Here is a 20,882-nt window from a genome sequence, read left to right on the forward strand (position 1 = left end):
CTTTGCCAGGTTATTAATACCAGAGGAAAGCAACAAATAGAAATACATGTTACAAAAACAAAATATGTAGTAAGTAACCACAAAACAACTTACCTGTGCTACACCTTGATCCCAACCTTTAATGACTTCACCTTTACCTAATCGAAATTTGAATGGTACACCTCTGTCTCTCGAAGAATCAAATTTAACACCATTTTCTAGTGTACCTGTAACATAAGAAGTTAATGTCATTTCTTAATATGATATCAAAATAAAATGTCAATCTGACTAACATTATATTCTTCCTTTATTGTGTTGTCATATGTGCCTGACAAAATGGATCAACTGAACCTAATAATACCGGATGACAACTTTGTCCTCTAAAATAATGATGTGGTGTGCAATCTCACGGCAAATACAGACTTGTTTAGACGCTTAAGCAGTTCTGTGGTATGGCCTTCCCAACCGAATTTATTAGAACGTTGTAATCCTAGAAATTTAACACTGTCAAGCTCTTTGATCTACATGTCTTCATATGTTATACTCATGCTGGAAGGAAATCTCTTATAGGTTCTGATCTGCATATAGTGGGTCTTCTCAAAGTTTAAGGACAGTGTATTAGCATTAAACCACTTAACGTCAATGAAAATTTGATTAACAGCCGTTTCTAAATCTGTACTTGACTTGCCACTTATTGCAATGTTTGTATCATCTACAAACAAAACAAATTTAGCATCTGGAAATGTAACAGATCAGAAGTTTTAATGTACACAAGAAAAGGCACATGTCCCGAGATGGAACCTCGAGGACAACCACATGTAATTAATTTCCAGTCAGGTGAATACAGACTGCTTACTGCACAGGTATTTCGCAACGACACCCTTTGTTTCCTGTTAGATAGATAAGACTCAAACCATTTCGCAGCACTGCCAGTGACACCATAATATTCTTTAAGAGAATGCTGTGGTTCACACAGTCTAAGGCTTTTGACACGTCACACAGAAAATGCCAGTAGCCTCCAATTTATTATCTAATGAATTAAGTACATTCTCACTGTAAATGTAAATAGATTTCTCTATATGAGAACCCTTCAGAAATCCAAACTGTGACTTGGACAATATATTATTTGCAGTCAGATGCTTAAGGAGATGCTTGCAAACATTTTTGAGAAAGCCGGCAAAAGTGAAATTAGTCAATAGTTTGATGGTGTCTCTATCCCCTTTCTAATAAAGAGGCTTAACTTCAGCATATTTTAGCCAGTCTGGAAATGTTCTGCTGATAAGAGAGTGATTACACAAATAACTTAAGATAGAACTCAATTCACATGAGCACTCTTTGATTAATTTCACTGATATGCTACGATATCCACCTGAATACTTAAAATTTAACTGACTGCAAAAGTGAGTAACAACTGCAGCAAGTTTGGCACTTTGCCAAAGTCATCAATCTTTTGCTGAATCAAACCCGGAATACCTGCAAGTAAAAGGAAGTGGATAGTTCTTTGCGAAGGTATACCTGACAGGTATTCCAGACAAAATACAAAACTCCTTGTGGGTAGAACTGAGTACTATGGACTGCCCAAAATCTTCAAAACACTATCCTACCTGACTGGTAAATAACGGTTGTGGAAGCTGACACTTCTGTCTCAAAGTTTAAAGAGAACTGTCACTACTTCACTGTTTTAAGAGCACCAATCCCGTCACTGACACCAACACAGTTCTCTAATCATCCTCATTTACTGCTGTATTATTTATATTGCTCAACCTAAGGCTTTCTAAAAAAAGCTTGACAATGCCATATGTATCATCCATAACAAAGTCTTCCAATGATGCCACATTAACAGACAAGGTTAATAGGTCTTATCAGCAGCTATCTTTTTCCTTCCTTGCCTAACCCAAACAACAATTTTGTCAGTTCCATTCCATGTAATATCATGGCATCACTACCTTTTACAAAATTGCTAATTTGCATCATTACATAGTAACAAATGACATTACAAAGTGTACAACCAATTTTATGTGAAACGCAGATCTGTTTGGGCACTCACAAGTTGGATCTCTTTAAATGCAGCTCTCAGATAGCTCCCTCACTTTGATTAAACGTATAAATCATACAGTTTAATACCACACTGCTCAAACTAAATAAATTACCACCAGTGTAGCTCATGTGGGCATTTTTTCTTCCAACAGTGTTCAAGGAGTTGGTTCTGCACAGTTTTGTTTAGTGGGTCACAAGGGAACTGGGTGGTTCGGGGATTCATGTGCCACAAGGATTTGTTTCTCTAGTATCAAAAGACATTCTGACTCTTGGTAACCATGCTGTTGAGTGACCACCACCACCACCACCACCACCACCACCACCACCACCACCACCACCACCACCACCATGTATCAACTTAATGAGAGCTAAGAGATTGGCAGAATCAAAGTTTGGAGGTTGCTGTGAGGGGTGGCATCTACAGAAGGAAAATTTTTTATGGTTAGGCTGTTGGGAGAATTCAATGGTCTAAAAAGCATTTAAGGAACAGTATGTGGCAGTTTTCGGGACTAATACAGATGGGACAGAGGTCCCTTTGGGGTTGGGATTTTACTGCAGTGGGAGGAAGCGAAATGCAAATGACTGCAGAGTGGTAAGTATAAGTAAACACCGTACAGGAATACTGAAGGTAAAACTGGGTGGCACACGACAGGAAAACATTTACTAAATACGTAAAACAGATGTGAGGAACGGGCAGATGAACAGGTTACAGCTCTGTACAAGGATTTGTCCGAAAGCTAACAAAGTTCTCACCCTTGTTTACATGCCTTTCAACAATTCAGCACCTGAATTATTTGGTAAATTAATCTCATTTTACAACATTTAATGCTCTTAATTTACAATGCCAAACTATCATAACTTTACCTCTGTGATAACATTATTTTGACATGCTCCATATTGCTGAGCATTCTCCTGGGATCTCTCAATTATCTGAATGAATAAATGGAATGTTTAGACCATAAAATCACTAATTTCAATTTTCTGTAGTTTAATGCCCCAGACTTAGTAATATAACTAATAATTTGCTTAGTTCACATTTGACTGAAATATCTCCACAAGTTTAAATAAAGAGCCCTTTTCAGAATTGGGCTGAGATATTGTAATGGCCCCTTATAAAAATCATGGTCATGGTAATTGATTTGTAGAGCAGCCTGAGGTCTAGGTTAGGTGACAACCTCATTGGGAGTTGGAGAACCTAACAAATGTGTATGTGAGAAAGGTTTTAACAGATTGATCAGTAGCCTAGCTGTATATTAATGAGTGTCATATGTAATGCACTATCAACTATAGAAACAAGGTACAACATAAATTAGACTTATTAGACAGACAAATATCTTATGAGTATTTTGTTGCACATTAAGCATTTTTACTATAAATGGAAAGGAGGGGGCGGGGGGGTGCAGAACTATGTAGCTCTTACCACAACTGAACAAATCACTATCAGCATATCTCAGGATTAAGTATGAGGTACCTTCTTGTTCTTGGAACAAGTAAATAGGTCATTTAAGCAGCTGCCAGTGGATGCACATGCATGTACAGAACTGAAATCTGCTTTTAAGCAGAGCCGCCTCCTATTTTGGCTGCTCAGTGTGGCTGCCAGTTGCTTATGCAATGAGTAGCAAGAAGCAGCTAGAACCTGCGCAAAGAAAGTTTTATAGCACTCCCAAGTTGCACGATTCTTACATGTGCAGAGCACTCGTAGACATAGTGAGGGATAGTCTCCATGTGACCTGTGTTTACATTACTTGATTTTGCTACTTTCTCTTTGTTTATGGCTCTCACTTTAAATGAAAACAAAATGGATTTCTATGGCTGGAAGCTATCAAGTGAATTAAAATACATTCAAATAATCTTGAAAGACTAAAATTTGTTAGTTTCAGGTTTCTAATTTTATTTCCATGTTATTAGCAGTCAAGCATTCATTGTCTTGCAGATCAATGAAGTGATTTTTATATGTTTGCTTAAAAAATTGCTGTTTTTAATCTTTTCTGTATAGGTATTCAGTTTATTTGAAACTGTTTCATTCCACACTATTGGCTAGTTTCAATTGTTCTCTCAATTTCAAGTGCACATTTTCACTTTCTGGCATGCATCACATTATGCCATAATAAAGAATCAAACATTAGATGTTACAATAGTGGTACTCCAAGAACAGTTGCATGCCAAAAACGAGACTGAAAAGCTTAATATGAAGTACTTCAATGTGAATGTGGACATACAAATGTGCACTTTAAGATGAATAATGCATTTTAGTACGGTTTACGATTATTCTGATGCTCTTTGAACCTTCTCTGACATTCAGTTTCTTTTACAAGAAAATGTAAGGTCTCAATGCTGTATATGTATGAACATACATAAATATTCACTTAAAGATGACTAAGCAGGCAAATTTGGTTAGTAGTATTTGATAAAATATTTTGTCCCAAATATGCTTTAGCAGAATTTTACAAATCAGCCTTCCATGAAAAATAATGCTGTTCGACCACAACTTGTTTTAACACTATTATTTTTTTTTATAATTTACATCATAATTCACAGAATGCCATTTTTTGGTAAATTATAGACTGGGAGCCCACCATGTTTTATCATTGTAACTCCCCACATGGATTTATATTTATTCCTAGAGCAGAATATGAACTGCCAGTCAGTTTCTTGGCTTTACAGATAACCTTGTTGATTTTTTAAAGATATGGAAATAATCATGAAATAACTTATTATCCTTAGTTTTTGTGTACTTAAGCACCTGTTATTTTTGCAAGAAATTAGTATTTGTTCTTACTTTCTTTTTGCAGTGCTGCGTGCATGTAAACCTGATTGGGAATGCTACATAACAATATTGCAGATAAGGAATTAAAAAAATTATGTTAAGCTCACCATAAAGCAAAGTATTAGTGTACTTTGAGTTGTAGAGTCTAGTTCTGAAATGAATATTATGCCACGAACTGATTCCTTATTTTGCATTCCTTACCTGGCTAAAATACGATAAAACAATTGCACCAAGTACAATAACTCATGTCCCCTCTGAGGAACATGCATCAGTGCTGCACATGGTCACATAATGCCCCAGTATGCATTAAATTCCACCGAAAATGTGACAAAAAGTGTATGAGCATAGCAAACACCAAGCATGCACTTCCTACGTCATCTTATATGAGCATGTACAACAACGCTCGTTTTCTCACAATACTGGCAATTGCTCAAAGTAATCTCGTTATGTCCCTCCACATTTCCTCTAACCATGTCTTCCTCCTGTCTCCCCAGTTCCTTTTCCACCTTCTCATTATGCCTCTACTACTTCCACCAGTTCCATGCACCGTCCCTTCCTTCCCTCACTCTGTCCATACCCTGTATTATCCATCTCAACTTGTCTCTGTTCTTGTTCATCAGCACCTCTAGCCCCTGCAACACAGTTATATAAAGTTTACCAATGTTACTCCCACAACATACTTGACATGTAGGGCTGCCTACATGTAAGGGCCTTGAAAAATCATTTATTTACCCTACATGTGTGGGCTGATCAGCAAATTGGACTTGACAGGCCGATACTGGTCCCCTACAATATGCCTGTCATACATAGCAGCCTTCATGCCAGGGGTTGAAAAAAAGATGTTTTTGCCCGGATCCCACTTGTATTAGGAGCTAGCAGGCTATAAACCTCCACAGTACTGATACTTTTGAGGCCTGCTGTCTGTGCCAAATATGGTTGGAAGTGATCCAGGGATTGGGAGGAGATAGCAAACACACACACACACACACACACACACACACACACACACACACACACACAAAGCCAACATACTTGCAGAAGACCTCTTTTCCCTGTGCTCATCCATTTCACATTAAGTGTCTATATATTGAAACCATTTAAGTTTGTTGGAAGTAAAAGCAAACAATTAAATGCCTAGCCTCAAAGTACAAGACATAAAATGAAGCATTACAATCATACAACACAAACACTACCTTTATAAAAACAGCACTTTTCAGCAAGGAGTTCCAATATAAAATTGCAAACACAAAAACACAAGCAAGAGTATTGTACTAAGCATTTTCTAGAGGTATTTTATGACCATTATGTAAGAGAAAGCATAATATTCATGATGTACAAGATTAAAGAATTAGTACGATTTGAAGCCAAACGGAGAGACTGAAGACAATAGGTTTATACAAAAGCATCACGTCTGATTTCAACTACATGGAGTTACACAAAAAATTACCTCATTTTAATAGTTCTTTGAAGCAACAGTGTATCTAAGCATGGCATTTCCTTAGTATGCAATTTGTAATACAAAAATGCCAGATACGGTATTTTAGTTTTGGAATCAGTGAATCCTATGCAGTGTAAATATAAATTTGGAGTGGTTGAGCAGTGCTACAGGTGACCAAGCAACAAAACACACTGCTCATGTGTTAAGGCAGTGCCACAAGTTGCAGCAGCTAGAAAAAGCATATAACACGAAAGTATACAAAGACCCTTACATACCTGTGTAGTGAACAACCACAGTCTGGCCAGTTTTGGGGTACGTCTGTCCTGCAACAATTTGTTTCTTTTGTCAATTGCCATTATGTTAATGATGAACACACTTAATGCTTACTTTGTTAATATCTCAACATAAATATTGAAAAGCATTGACAAATAACACCCTTGTCTAGCACCTCTTCCAATACTAGTTTTAACTGCTGGCTCCACACCATTTCTTACCATTACTTTCTGGTGTACAGATCCTTTATCCTGTCTTTAAATCTTCCATTTTTAAATATCTCCAGGAGTATACTCCAGTAACCTCCACCCTATGTCTTTCTCCAATCAACAAAACAGCTGGGCATACCCCTGTTAATTCCCAACCCTCTTTATCTTATGATCCTCAAACATCCAATGGCATCTCACAGTTACTTCTAAATCCAACTTAGCCCTGATCTGTGTATTTATCTTTCAAAACTGTAGATCAAGTCAACACACAGCCTTTGAAATATATCATTCAATGACCAATAATGTTTAGATTAGATTAAGTTTTCATTCCACAGACCCAAAAAATAAGATGATTCTCATGGGTGTGGAAAATGTCAAAGTATAACATAAAACATTTGATTATAATACTTACTACCCTGATCATTTGTCAGGAGATAGTTGAAATACATTAATACAATGCAGTAAACTGGAATAGCTAATATTCACAGGATTAACACACTGTCAGAATGAAACACTGTTATGCACTATTAATAAATTTCTCATACACAAAATACCTAATCTTGACTGTTGTGACCAAGTGTTGTCAAAACTGAAATCTAACAGATATTTTTACTTAAGCTGGCTTAACAGTCTCTGTTAAGATCTTTATCTATGGAGTAGGAGTTGCATCTCAAAAAGTCTTTCAAAGTCTGTTTAAACTGTGTTTGATCTGAAACCAAGTCTCTAATGGTTGCTGGCAATTTATTGAAAATTGTGTGGTCCTGAATATTGGAACCCTTATTGGACCAAGGTAAGTTGGTTGGATTGGAGAAAGGGACCAAACTACACAGTCATCAGTCCCTCCGACCTTGGAATAACTAAAACTGATAAAACCTCACACTATAAGAGGGAACTACAATGGCAATAAAATTACAAACTATTGCCAGAGAATAAAGGGAGGAGGCAGAAGAAGAAACGAAGGAAAGAAAGAAAGTGAATAATGACAGCGGCATGACGGAAGAAGCACAGGTAGACAAGATAGACACTCAAAACAGATCCCATCAGGAAAGGAGTGGGAAGGCAAAGGGTGAGGTTGAACCACCAAGCCCAGTCGAAGCCAGTGCAATCGGGGCGATGGGGAGAGCAAGACGACCTGCCATCCCCTCCACCCACGGATAAGGAAAACCCCATCACGAAGAAATCTTAAAACTAGATCAGCCGCTGAGGCATTGTCAGCTACCGCCAGGGGTAGTGAGTCAGGAAAGCTAAAAAGTCCATCGCAGGGCAGCTAAGTTGGAGACCGTCCGGTAAGAGGTGAAGCACAGTCAACATGGATCCACAACACAATGACAGAGAGGGGGGGGGGGGGGGGTAACTGAGTCAGCCAAGTATGGCCAATGCGGAGCTGGCAAAGGATGATAGAGGCCTTACGAGAGGCCTGTAAGGAGGACCACCACATAGGTGTAGAATCCTTTAGCGCTCTGAGCTTGTTCGGTGAAAAAAGCGTGCCACTTTGTGTTCCAAAGTCTCAAAACCTGACAATGTAATGCCAAGCGAAGGTATATTTCCGGAATGCCAATAGCAAGAGATGGCCTGTTAGTAGCCAATTTAGCCAGTCGACTGGCAAGTTCATTGCCAGGGATCCCAACATGGCGGGGAGTCTAAATGAAAACCACTGAGCATCCACATTGATCAAGGAGAGGAGGACCAACAGGTGGCGAGGGAAGCTAACTGCTCAAGAAGTCACTACAGATAGTGAAGGACAGTCCTGAGCAGAAGCGGACATGGTCCAGTGTGCAGTAAAAACACTACAGCCATTTGGCAAGGAACGAAGTTCCGTATGTCTTACATAGGTGCAAGCATAACCAGTGTGACCAGCAACCATGGAGCCATCAGTATAAATCACTTCTGAACCCTGTACTGAACTGAGGAGACAGTAGAATTAGTGGTGAAGGGCGTCCAAGAAACATAATCCTTTGAATTGATGGAGAGATCAGGACAGAGCTGTGGCCGAGACACACCATGGAGGGGTACGAGTGAGTGGAGAAAAGAGGCGGCAAAGGGAAGTGCTGAAGCTCAGAAAAGAGCAACTGAATGCGGGCAGCCAAATGAGACCATAATTAGGGTGCTTTGGGTGCAGCGAATGCGGAGGGCGTAAGATATCATCTGTTGTTGGCCCAAAACCCGCAGCAGTGGAATCCCCAGCTCAGCAAAAAGACTAATCATGGGGCTAGAACGGAAGGCATCAGTCAAGTTGTATCTCACAATGGTGGATGGGGTCTAGTCTCTGCAATGTCAAAGCTGATTCAGAATCATAGACAGGACTCCTATAGTCCAAACGAGACTGGACCAGCACTTTGTACAATCACAGTACAATAGAGCGGTCTGCACCTCAGGTGGTATTGCACAGAACATTGAGATTTAACCAGCACATCCTCTTCAGCTGGCGAAGATGAGGGAGCCATGCCAACCGGGCATTGAAGACCAGACCCAAGAAGCGAGTGGTATCCACCACCTCGAGGAACAGGACCGGATAGGGATGGGCCGAATGGCAACGGCAGAAATGCACAACACATAACTTGGCCATCGAAAACAAAGCCATGGGATAGAGCCCAAGATTGCACCCGATAGATTGCCCCCTGTAGGCAGCGTTCTGCACCACCCATGACGGAGGAAGCGACGTACATACAAAAATCGTCAGCATACAAAGAGGGGACACTTGGCTCAGCAGCCGCCACCCGTCCATTAATGGCTACGAGAAAGAGGGACACTCAGCATGGAACCCTATGGAACCCCATTTTCTTGCCGTTGGGAAGTGCTGTAGGAGGAACCAACTTGGACCGAGAAAGAGCGACAAGGTAGAAAGTTACGGATAAAAATGGGCAGAGCACCACAAAGACCCCCATTTGTGAAGGGTAGTGAGGATGTGGTGGCACCAGGTGGTGTCTCAGGCTTTATGCAGGTCAAAGAAGACTGCAGTGAGATGTTGCCGATGGGCAGAAGCTGACGGGATAGCAGACTCCACGTGGACCAAGTTATCCTCTGTAGAGGGGCCACAGCAAACACCATTTTCATTTGAGTAAAAATTTCTCGGTGTACATGCCGCGTCAAATCAGGATAAATCTCCGAGCTTTCGACCACTACCTCCATGGTCGTCGTCAGGGCTAAAACTGACTGTCGTGAACTAGCGAGGTTCCCACTTTTATATGCAAAGGACGGCTTCTTATTGGCTGGAATACGTCAGCGATATGGCGCGTAGCGAAGTGGTGCCCTCTACTTCCATAGATGTAGTTGCTATCCCGCGTTGCTTGCAGCGCCATCCCTTAAATCAGGAGGTAAAGTGCGAGAAGTTTTTCTCAGCGATTTTTCTTTATCCAGTGCACTCTTCCAAGTGTTGCTAAGTGCATAGCCGTTGTCTCTATTAAAGTTATTATCGCTAAGCCTAATTTCGACTGCTTCCCGGATCACAGAGTCCCAGTAATTCGATGTGTGGGCTATTACTCTGGTATCTTCAAATAAAATCTTATGCTTGTTAAGCAGGCTATGTTCAGCCACCGCTGATTTTTCCAAATACCTGTATTTCAGGTGACGTTGGTGCTCGATGCAGCGGTCGGCAACGGTTCTTACAGACTGGCCCACGTAATTCTTGCCGCATTCGCAAGGAATAGTATAAATTCCCGGCACTCTTAAGCCGAGACTATCTTTGACTGGTCTCAACATTTCCTTAATTTTCCTAGGTGGTCGGAAAACTGGTTTTATTCCTTGCCTCTTCAGGACTCTGGCTATCTTGCTCGTTGTAGCACCGCAAAAAGGAAGCCGCGCTAAGTGTTGGTCCTCTTCTTGTATGTGGCCGGCATCGTGTCTTACTTTCTTGGACAATACTGATTTAATTTCACCGGCAGAATAACCATTCCTCTTGAAAACAGTCGTCAAATGGTTGATCTCGGGACCGAGGTGGTCCTTGTCGGAAATAGTCCTGGCTCTGTGTACTAAAGTATTCAGCATAGCTCTCTTCTGAGACGGATGATGGAAGCTATGGCTTGGGCCTAAGTGATATCATGGTCAGCCTCGACGTGGTTTCTCTGTTCACCAAAGTACCTGTGGATGACACATTACAATTGTTGTCTGCTCATTTCTCCTCAGAAATTTTGAAGTTGTTCCGGCATACCTTGACGACCACTTATTTTTTATACAGTGGAAATTATTATGAAATGACGGAACAGCCATGGGTTCGCCACTGTCACCAGCAATAGCGAATTTTTTCATGGAGGACTTTGAAGAACGAGCCCTGAGCAGTGCACACCTCCGCCCATCATGCTTCTACAGATACGTCGACGATACTTTTTTAATCTGGCCACACGGCAGCGACACGCTGCAGCAGTTCGTCGAACATCTGAATGGTGTACATCCAAACATAAAATTTACATTGGAGGTAGAGAAGGAAGGGAAGTTACCTTTTTTAGATGTGTTGGTAGAGCGAAAGCCGGATGGACGACTGGGCCATTCTGTGTACAGGAAGCCAACCCATACAGACTTATATCTGCATAGCCATAGCTTCCATCATCCGTCTCAGAAGAGAGCTATGCTGAATACTTTAGTACACAGAGCCAGGACTATTTCCGACAAGGACCACCTCGGTCCCGAGATCAACCATTTGACGACTGTTTTCAAAAGGAATGGTTATTCTGCCGGTGAAATTAAATCAGTATTGTCCAAGAAAGTAAGACACGATGCCGGCCACATACAAGAAGAGGACCAACACTTAGCGCGGCTTCCTTTTTGCGGTGCTACAACGAGCAAGATAGCCAGAGTCCTGAAGAGGCAAGGAATAAAACCAGTTTTCCGACCACCTAGGAAAATTAAGGAAATGTTGAGACCAGTCAAAGATAGTCTCGGCTTAAGAGTGCCGGGAATTTATACTATTCCTTGCGAATGCGGCAAGAATTACGTGGGCCAGTCTGTAAGAACCGTTGCCGACCGCTGCATCGAGCACCAACGTCACCTGAAATACAGGTATTTGGAAAAATCAGCGGTGGCTGAACATAGCCTGCTTAACAAGCATAAGATTTTATTTGAAGATACCAGAGTAATAGCCCACACATCGAATTACTGGGACTCTGTGATCCGGGAAGCAGTCGAAATTAGGCTTAGCGATAATAACTTTAATAGAGACAACGGCTATGCACTTAGCAACACTTGGAAGAGTGCACTGGATAAAGAAAAATCGCTGAGAAAAACTTCTCGCACTTTACCTCCTGATTTAAGGGATGGCGCTGCAAGCAACGCGGGATAGCAACTACATCTATGGAAGTAGAGGGCACCACTTTGCTACGCGCCATATCGCTGACGTATTCCAGCCAATAAGAAGCCGTCCTTTGCATATAAAAGTGGGAACCTCGCTAGTTCACGACAGTCAGTTTTAGCCCTGACGACGACCATGGAGGTAGTGGTCGAAAGCTCGGAGATTTATCCTGATTTGACGCGGCATGTACACCGAGAAATTTTTACTCAGGAAATACGTCGCGAAAGACTTCGTAGCCATACCATTTTCATTTGATGACAAAAGGTCACGGGATTCAAGGATCCAAATCAGTCGCCAACTCACCAGGCGTTAGAGGAGCTTGCAGAGGGTGTTGGTAAGGCTAACTGGACAGTAGCTATCCAACTGAAAAGGTGTCTTCCCAGGCTTCAACACCGGAACAACAATGCTTTGATGCCACTGGATAGGAAATACCCCCACTCCACAGACGATTGAAAAGGGTCAGTATACAACAGTGGCCAGTCACTGATAAAGTGTTTGAGCATTTGGTTATGTATCTGATCCGGTCCAGGAGCAGTGTTGGGACAAAGGGCGAGGCCGCTGGCGAATTCCCACTCGCTAAATGGGGCATTATAAGCCTCCAAGCAGCGAAAAACTAAAGACAAAGGCAGTCGTTCCAAGTGCTGTTTCAGGAGGAGTAATGTGGGCAGATACTGAGTCAATGCAGAGGCTTGGGCAAAGTGTTGAGCGAAATTCTCTGTGACAAAGTCCAGATGGGTACGGACAACACCATGCACAGAAATTCCTGCAACACCGTGGGAGGACAACGGCAAAAAATTCACCTGAGTTTTGCCCAGACTTGTGAAGAGGGTGTGTGCGGTCCTATGGCAGCCACACATCATTCCCAGCAAATCCGTTTCTGAAATTTGATTAGGTAACGGGCCCGGGCACGGAAGTGTTTAAAGGCCAGAAGGTGAGTAGTAGAAGGGTGCCACTTTAAGTGTTTAAGAGCACGGCGGCAGTCTTATGGCCACAGCAATTTCCAGAGTCCATCAAGAAGGGATGGCTGAAACAGCTGCAGAAAGAATGGCAGCAGTCAAAGTCTGTGTAGACCTGGGAGGGTGAAGGAGTGAGACACACTGAAGGAAGGTCAAAACAGCCGGATAATGATCGTTGTCACATAAGTCATCGTGGACACCCCATGAATGGAGGGAAGAAGGCCGGGACTGCAGATGGAGAGGTCAATGGCAGAGAAAGTGCCGTGTGCCACACTAAAGTGTGCGGGAGCGCCAGTGTTCAGTAGACAGAGGTCAAGCCCTGCCAGAAAAACAACTGTCCTTCCAAGGACAGTAGTGGTGTGACTATACCAAAGACGGTTGTGGGCATTACAGTCCCCTAGAAGCAGGAAGGGAGTTTTTGAAGAAGGGTGGTTAGGGCAAGGGATGTGGGCAGCCTGTCAGGCGGGAGGTAGAGATTACAGATTGCGATTGGAGTGGCCACAAGGACCCTGACAGCAATTGCTTCCAGAGTGGTATGGTGGGGAACCCATTGACTAACAATGTCCTTGTGGACCAAGGTGCAAAAAACCACCAGAAACCCGCAAGGGGCCAATTCGGTTCTGACAAAGTGTGGCACCCACGAACGGCAGGTGAATAAGAACTGATAAAATGGGTCTCCTGGAGAGCAATGAAAGCAGCAGAGTAGAGCTGCAGCTCCAGGAGTTGACGCAAATATCCATTAACATTCCACTGGAGTATTCTCAAGCTGGAGTCCAAATGGGAAGAGAACGGTTGGTTGGTTGATTGGGGTTGAAGGGACCAAACAGCAAGGTCCTCAGTCCCTTGTTTCAAAGGTGGTCCATTCGGACGGATTTACATCTCAAAAGAGTCATAACGATAAAAGGTAAAAGGCTAAAAAACGAGAAAGTGCAGTCGTGTTTTCAATGGTGAAAACAAAAGGAGGGAAAACAGCAAGTGGGCAACCCCAAGGCTATGCTAGAGGCAGGAAATATCCCACCTCTGATGCAGTACAGGCAAGACCACCTGCTATTCAAAAGCGTTCAACCGCTAGAATGTAAAAGTGTTTATTGTAAAAGGAGACTAACCAAATCTAAAATGTGATAAAAGGGTGAGAAAAGAGGATCTTGGCCAGGGAGGGGAGTCAGGAATCTCCAAACACAGGGAAGTGAACAGACTGGAGCTGGTCACGCCACCGAGTCACCATCCGTCACCAATAAGGATGGGGTAATGTCCATAAAGGATGGGTCAGACTGTTGGTTCATTGGCTGGAGGAGGGGAAGGCGGCACCTGAAGGGGTACCAGAGGGGCCTTGCCCTTTTTCTTGTGTTTCTCCCGCTTCTCTTGTGAAGGAAGAGAAGGGCAGACTGCAGTGAGGTCAGGCACAGAATTACCAATGGCAACTGCAGATCACCTTTCAGGGGGTTGCCGGGAAGAGGAGTCCGGGAGGGAGCTCCAGTACCAGCGGCTGCCGAAGAAGGGGAGCGCTTTTCCGGTGGGAGAGGGCGAGCAGCATCCGAAGGGGTGGGTATGGGTACTGATGGGGAGGGGGAGTGGGGGAGAGGGAGGGGGGGGGAAAGAGAGAGAGAGAGAGAGAGAGAGAGAGAGAGAGAGAGAGAGAGAGAGAGAGTTAGAGAGAGAGAGAGAGGGGGGGGGGGGGGGCGGGGGCGGTGAGGCGGAATGTGTGGGGCAAATGGAGCGGAGCTGGGAAGAGGAGGGGGTAGGAGGGGGAATGGATGTAACTGAAGCAAAAGTAGAAGTTACAGGCACGAGATGGAGCCGGTCATACTTCCGACAAGCCTCAGTGTAGGCAAATCAATCTAAGGTCTCTTACTCTTGAATCCGTCATTCTTTCACATACACTGGGCATGCTGGGGAGCATGTAGGATTCTGCGGATTACAATTTACGCACACTGGCAGGGAAACACAGGCACTCCCCTCATGGAAAGGGGGCTCCCACAGTCACCACAGAGGGGATCATTGGTGCAGCGGGAAGACATGTGGCCAAACTGTAAGCATTTAAAGCATCTCATTGGTGGTGGAACATAAGGTTTTACATCACACCGATACACCATCACCTTGACCTGCTCTGGGAGGGTATCCCCCTCGAAGGCCAGGATAAAGCTGCCTGTATCAGTGCAACTGTTTTTAGGGCCTTGCTGTACACGATGGAAAAATTGAACTTCTCCCCTCTCGAGGTATGCACAGAGCTCGTCAATTTGGAGGAGAAGATTCCAGTGGAAAATGACGCCCTGTACCGAGTTCAAAGATTGGTGGGGTGCGACGGAGACTGGGATGTCACCGAGATGGTCACAAGCACACAGGGCTTCAAATTGGGCAGCAGAAGATTTCTTTATGAGCAAAGAACCGGACTGCATTTTACTCATGGATTCCACTTCGCCGTACTTGTCTTCAATCGTCTCCACGAAAAACAAAGGCTTGGTCATGGCAAAATTTTCACCATCTGTCCTGGTACAAACCAGATACTGAGTGAAAGGTTTCAACCCAAGCCAGCGAGCTTGACCTCTTCCCAGGGGGTGGCCAGGGAGGGGAAGGCTTAATGATCAGAAGAAGGAGTGTCATGTCTTCTATCACTCTTGGAGACGGCCACAGAATGGCCCGGATGTTGAAGCTTTTGTCGCTTCATGTGCAAGGCGTCCAGCCTAGTACCACCCACTCCAGCCACCCTAGTACCACCCACTCCAGCCAGGGCCTCACGCATGGGCGTCCCCCAGCCACAAAAAGGGCAGTCTGGCACAGCGGCCATTACCAGGAGTTCTGATGCTTCAAAGTGATCAGCATCAACTCCTTAGCATACACGAGGCGTTAACAGCTCAGGTACTAGGAGTGTGATCCCTATGTTATCAGGGGGCTCAACCAAGTGGGTACTTAACAGCCCCACCACACGGACTGGCTACAGTGTTGGTGACCTAGCAGGAAGGGGGCCAGGGTGCAAGGGGAAAAGGGAGGGGAGGGGGAGAGGATCCTGCACCATGGAAACTAGGTTGGGAGTTCATCCCCAAATGGCCCACACTGGAGGGAAACATTGGAAATGGAGATCAAACCCCAAGGGAACCAGAAACACCGAAAAGGGGATGGAAACAGCAAACTAAACAATAGCACATACCAAAACAAAGCCAGGAGGGTAGACAGGCCGATATAAAGAAGTCCACCATGAGAAAGGCAGCGAGAAAGAAGCAAGGACAGGGAAGGTGAGTAACAGGGATGGTCATGCAGTCTGGAAAAAGGAAGGAGACTGCAATAGCTCAGGGCCCCATGCGCGCCACACATGTACCCACAGAAGGTACTGTGGCCCCCTGGGGCGGGGGAGGGGGACCAAGGTAAGTGATTTTACGTCTTTATGTAGACTGTACTTATTCCTAGTATTGATACTATGTATTGAGCTATTGGTTGGAAACAGATATATTATTTGCAACATATTTCATTAAGGAATAAACACACTGAGAAGCAGTGGTTAGAACGTGAAGTTCCTTGAACAGGTTTCTACAAGATGTTCTTGAATTTACACCACTAATGATTCTTACCACAGGGTTTTGCACCCTAAAAACTTTTGCTCAGTTTGATGAGTTGCCCCAGAATATGATCCCATATGACATAATAGAATGAAATTAGGCAAAGTATGCAAGTTTTTCTTTTTTATATTTATCTCTCTTACATCTGACATCAACCTCACGGCAAATACAGACTTGTTTAGGCGCTTAAGCAATTCCGTGGTATGGCCTTCCCAACTAAATTTTTTATCGAGTTGTAATCCCAGAAATTTAACACTCCCAAGCTCTTCTATCTGCATGCCTTCATATGTTATACTCATGCTGGAAGGAAACCTCTTACAGGTTCTACACTTCATATAGTGGGTCTTCTCAAAGTTTAATGACAGTGAATTAGTGTTAAACCACTTATCAATGTCAGTGAAAATTTGATTAACAGCTGTTTATAAATATGTACTTGACTTGCTGCTTATTGCAATGTTTATATCATCTACAAACAAAACAAATTTAGCATCTGGAAATGTAACAGATGAGAAATTTTATTGTACATAAAAAAAGCAACGGACCCAAGATGGAACCTCGAGGACAACCACATGTAATTAATTGCCAGTCAGATGAATACAGACTGCTTACTACACAGGTATTTCGCAACAACACCCTTTGTTTCCTGTTAAGATAGGAAAGACTCAAACCATTTCGCGGCACTGCCAGTGACACCATAATATTCTAATTTACTTAAGAGAATGCTGTGGTTCACACAGTCTAAGGCTTTTGACATCACAGAAAATGCCAGTAGCCTCTAATTTATTATCTAATGAATTAAGTACATCCTCACTGTAAATGTAAATAGTTTTCTCTATATGAGAACCCTTCAGAAATCCAAACTGTGACTTGGACAATATATTATTTGCAGTTAGATGCTTGAACACAACCTTTGCAAATATTTTTGAGAAAGCTGGCAAAAGTGAAATTGGTCGATAGTTTGATGGTGTCTCTTTATCCCCCTTCTTATAAAGCAGCTTAACTTCAGCATATTTTAGCCAGTCTGGAAATGTTCTGCTGATAGATTGATTACACAAATAACTTAAGATAGAACTCAACTCGCATGAGCACTCTTTGATTAACTTAGTTGACATATTATCATACAAACTGAAATACTTAAGATTTTAAGGATTTTATGATGGATGCTACTTTCTTTGGGAGACAGGAGTGTCATTTCCATTTTACTGAAGTTCTTTTTAAAGACTGGTCTTAGATACTCCATTGCACTGTTCACCAAACCGGCTAACCCCAAGCTGTCAGTAACAGAAAAGAAGTACTTATTTAAGAGGTTTGCATCACTACATGTACTTGTTAGCAAAGTCTCATTTATTTCTAGAGCTATCTGTTCCTCGTCTCTCTTTCATCCCCCCCCCCCCCCCCCAGCTGTGTCTGTCTTCACAGTATCCCATACAGTTTTTATTTTGTTACCTGATGCAATTGTCTTTCTCATAATAAAGCTGCTTTGATTTATGGATTACTTGCTTCAATATATTGCAGTATACTTTGTAATACATCACAATTCTAACATTAGAGCTGTTCCTAGATAGTGCACACAGTCTCCTTTTTGCCCCATATGATAGGTGTAGCAAAGCTAATGCAGTGAGCGCTCAGCTACGATCTACTCTCTTCTGCAAGAAGGAAGTCAGTACCAAGACTAAGTTATCTGTGCACCGTTCAATCTTTCGACCAACTTTGCTGTATGGGAGCGAAAGCTGGGTGGATTCAAGTTACCTTATCAACAAGGTTGAGGTTACGGATATGAAAGTAGCTAGGATGATTGCAGGTACTAGTAGATGGGAACAATGGCAGGAGGGTGTCCACAATGAGGAAATCAAAGAAAAACTGGGAATGAACTCTATAGCTGTAGCAGTCAGTGCGAACAGGCTTAGATGGTGGGATCATGTTACACGCATGGGAGAAGCAAGGTTACCCAAGAGACTCATGGTTTCAGCAGGAGAGGGTAGGAGGAGTCGGGGCAGACCAAGAAGAAGGTACCTGGATTCAGTTAAGAATGATTTTGAAGTAATAGGGTTAACATCAGAAGAGGCACCAATGTTAGCAGTGAATAGGGGGTCATGGAGGAATTTTATAAGGGGGGCTATGCTCCAGACTGAACGCTGAAAGGCATAATCAGTCTTAAATGATGATGATGATGATGATGATATCTTTATTCCTTGTGTAGGCCTAATCCACAGTTCCGTATGATTTGAGTTACCTTTAAGGGAAAACAATTTTCAAAAGTGGAGGCAACTTTATTAAAGAATGCTTTGTCTTCCATTTGAGTCCAGCCTATTGTAAACATCTATCCAGTCCATGTCTTTGAGCAATTTCCTAAATTTCTCAATTTTTCACTTATTTACTACCCTCCTGTTCTCAAATGTAATAGATTTAGAATCTGCATTTGTTAATTCGCACAAAAAGGATCTACAAGTCAAAAAGAACAAATTACACAAACATTTAGTCTGAAGCACCATGCATGAATTAATATGCACTGTAGCAAGGAAGCAGCCATAAGCTACATCACCTGGAATATATACACCAACACCTGATTCAACACCGATTAAAATTGTTTTGTTCCAGGATCTTATAAAACCTGGAGTATCATTATTACAAAAAGTAGGCATATGTTGTGTTTTCATAAGTGAGCAGGAGTTACCTCGTTTTAGCCACAGATTTACTGAAATTTCAACATTACAAGTTTATAGAGTTTCATCAGGGCAATTATTTTTCAAATTTTTATACTGGTAACAGAGTGATACTGGTTGATGAAATATGCCTAAATCGTATATTGCTGATGGTACTGCAGGACCTACTGTTTGTCTGCAGTGCAGATAAACTTTAACAATTGATGAAAAGAAGTTTCTAACTAGTTAGAAAGTAAACCTGCTGACGAATTAAGATTATACTAGGACAATGTATAATGAAGACATTGTGCAGTTGAAGAGAACTAGACAGACCAGAATACTTTTTTTAAAAAAATAAGCCTGGAATGCTTTTAGTAAACTTCATACAGGCTTTTCCAAAACCAAGCTGCTCATGTGCGAAGAAGTTTACAATCGGTGTCTTGCCAGTTTCGACCGACGGGAGTTTGGCACGGACAGCTAAAGAAAAAGCTACAGATTACTACGAGGCTAATGGGGAGCAACATGTTAACCATTCATAGACACACGAAAAATAAATTCATCTGTGGAAGGACTACATTGAGAAATATTGTGATCGTTGAAAATTAATAAGGTAAATGAGGGGCCTGTACATACACGTATGTACGGTAGGCAGTTCGAGGATCACTCTGCTGTATTCCGCGAGATAAAGCAAACGAATGTAGCTCTCGAAATGTCTCAATTTACCATAATGAACACCACTGCTGAAACAAATTTCATTCAGTATAACAAGGAGATATAGTTGTCTTCTTGTCACAGCAAATACGGTCCATTAGCTTTTGCTATTTATTAACTGTATCAAATGCATTGAAGAACTATCTTTTTGAAAGCTTCTAAGAATACTTTGCGTTCATCCAGTGAAGTACACGCGAAAGAAACATACAATCTTGGAATAACTGATAATCACCGTATGGTCGTGAGGCGAGTCTTCCTTTGGATCAGCACAGAAACAATTTTATATTCAGAAAAACGAGCGAAATGTAGGCTATTGTATAAAGCCTAAGAGCTAAATTTTCATTTTCTGCTTACCATCGCCGGGTGAAATTACTTCTACTTCCACGCCCATTTTAGAAATGCCTCTCACAGTACGCAACTATTACAATTAATGTAGACTAGAGTACAGCTCGATGCTGTACCGAGTGCAAAGCAGGCTATAACACCACCACTTCAATACACCTGCAGCTGCAGCGGCTAACTGTTCGTGCTTCTTGCCTTTTAGACAATACGCTGAAAATGGCGCTTTCAAGGTACATTTTGGGTCACGATATTTTTATTAACAAGATGTCGTTAGCGAAGCTTTCATGTAATTACTTAGAGATGAAAATAATTTGTGAAGAATAATAATCAATTAATATTGCAGCCAAACTTAAATTAATTCTAATTTATTATGCAGCTTGAGTTCACTAGTAGCAAAGGTACTGTTTATCAGGGATTCACTTGCTGAGAACTGTTACTGCAGAGCCGCGCGTTTCAAATTTAAATTTTGTGACTTCTATTCTTACGGTATCCGGTCTGGACTTACTTCACTATAGTCAAAGTTAACATCCAATACCATCGTCAATAAATGTACCATCATTTGCACTGCAGCAAGCGAACGAAGGAAGGTTAAAGTGTAACCGATGTCACCACGATCGAAGTTAATTTCTTTCATTCATTATTAACTACCAAATATGGCTGTTGCCAAGGCAGTGATCATAACATTTATGTCTTCGT

General features: G+C 42.3%; 1 protein-coding gene across 1 annotated transcript in view; it reads right to left on the reverse strand.

Annotated features, from left to right (window-relative positions):
- Nucleotides 1–20,423, reverse strand: part of LOC124802847 (peptidyl-prolyl cis-trans isomerase Fkbp12) — a 49,038-nt gene extending 28,615 nt beyond the window's left edge. Inside the window, exons 1-3 of the mRNA XM_047263868.1 lie at nucleotides 20,199–20,423; nucleotides 6,497–6,544; nucleotides 94–206 (exon numbers count right to left, since the gene is read on the reverse strand). Coding sequence (XP_047119824.1) covers nucleotides 94–206; nucleotides 6,497–6,544; nucleotides 20,199–20,235 — 198 coding nt within the window. The 5' untranslated portion in view covers nucleotides 20,236–20,423. The remainder of the gene's footprint in view (nucleotides 1–93; nucleotides 207–6,496; nucleotides 6,545–20,198) is intronic.
- Between the last annotated feature and the right edge of the window lie 459 nt (nucleotides 20,424–20,882).

This window comes from Schistocerca piceifrons, chromosome 6 (assembly GCF_021461385.2).
Source record: "Schistocerca piceifrons isolate TAMUIC-IGC-003096 chromosome 6, iqSchPice1.1, whole genome shotgun sequence".
Lineage (NCBI taxonomy): Eukaryota > Metazoa > Arthropoda > Insecta > Orthoptera > Acrididae > Schistocerca > Schistocerca piceifrons.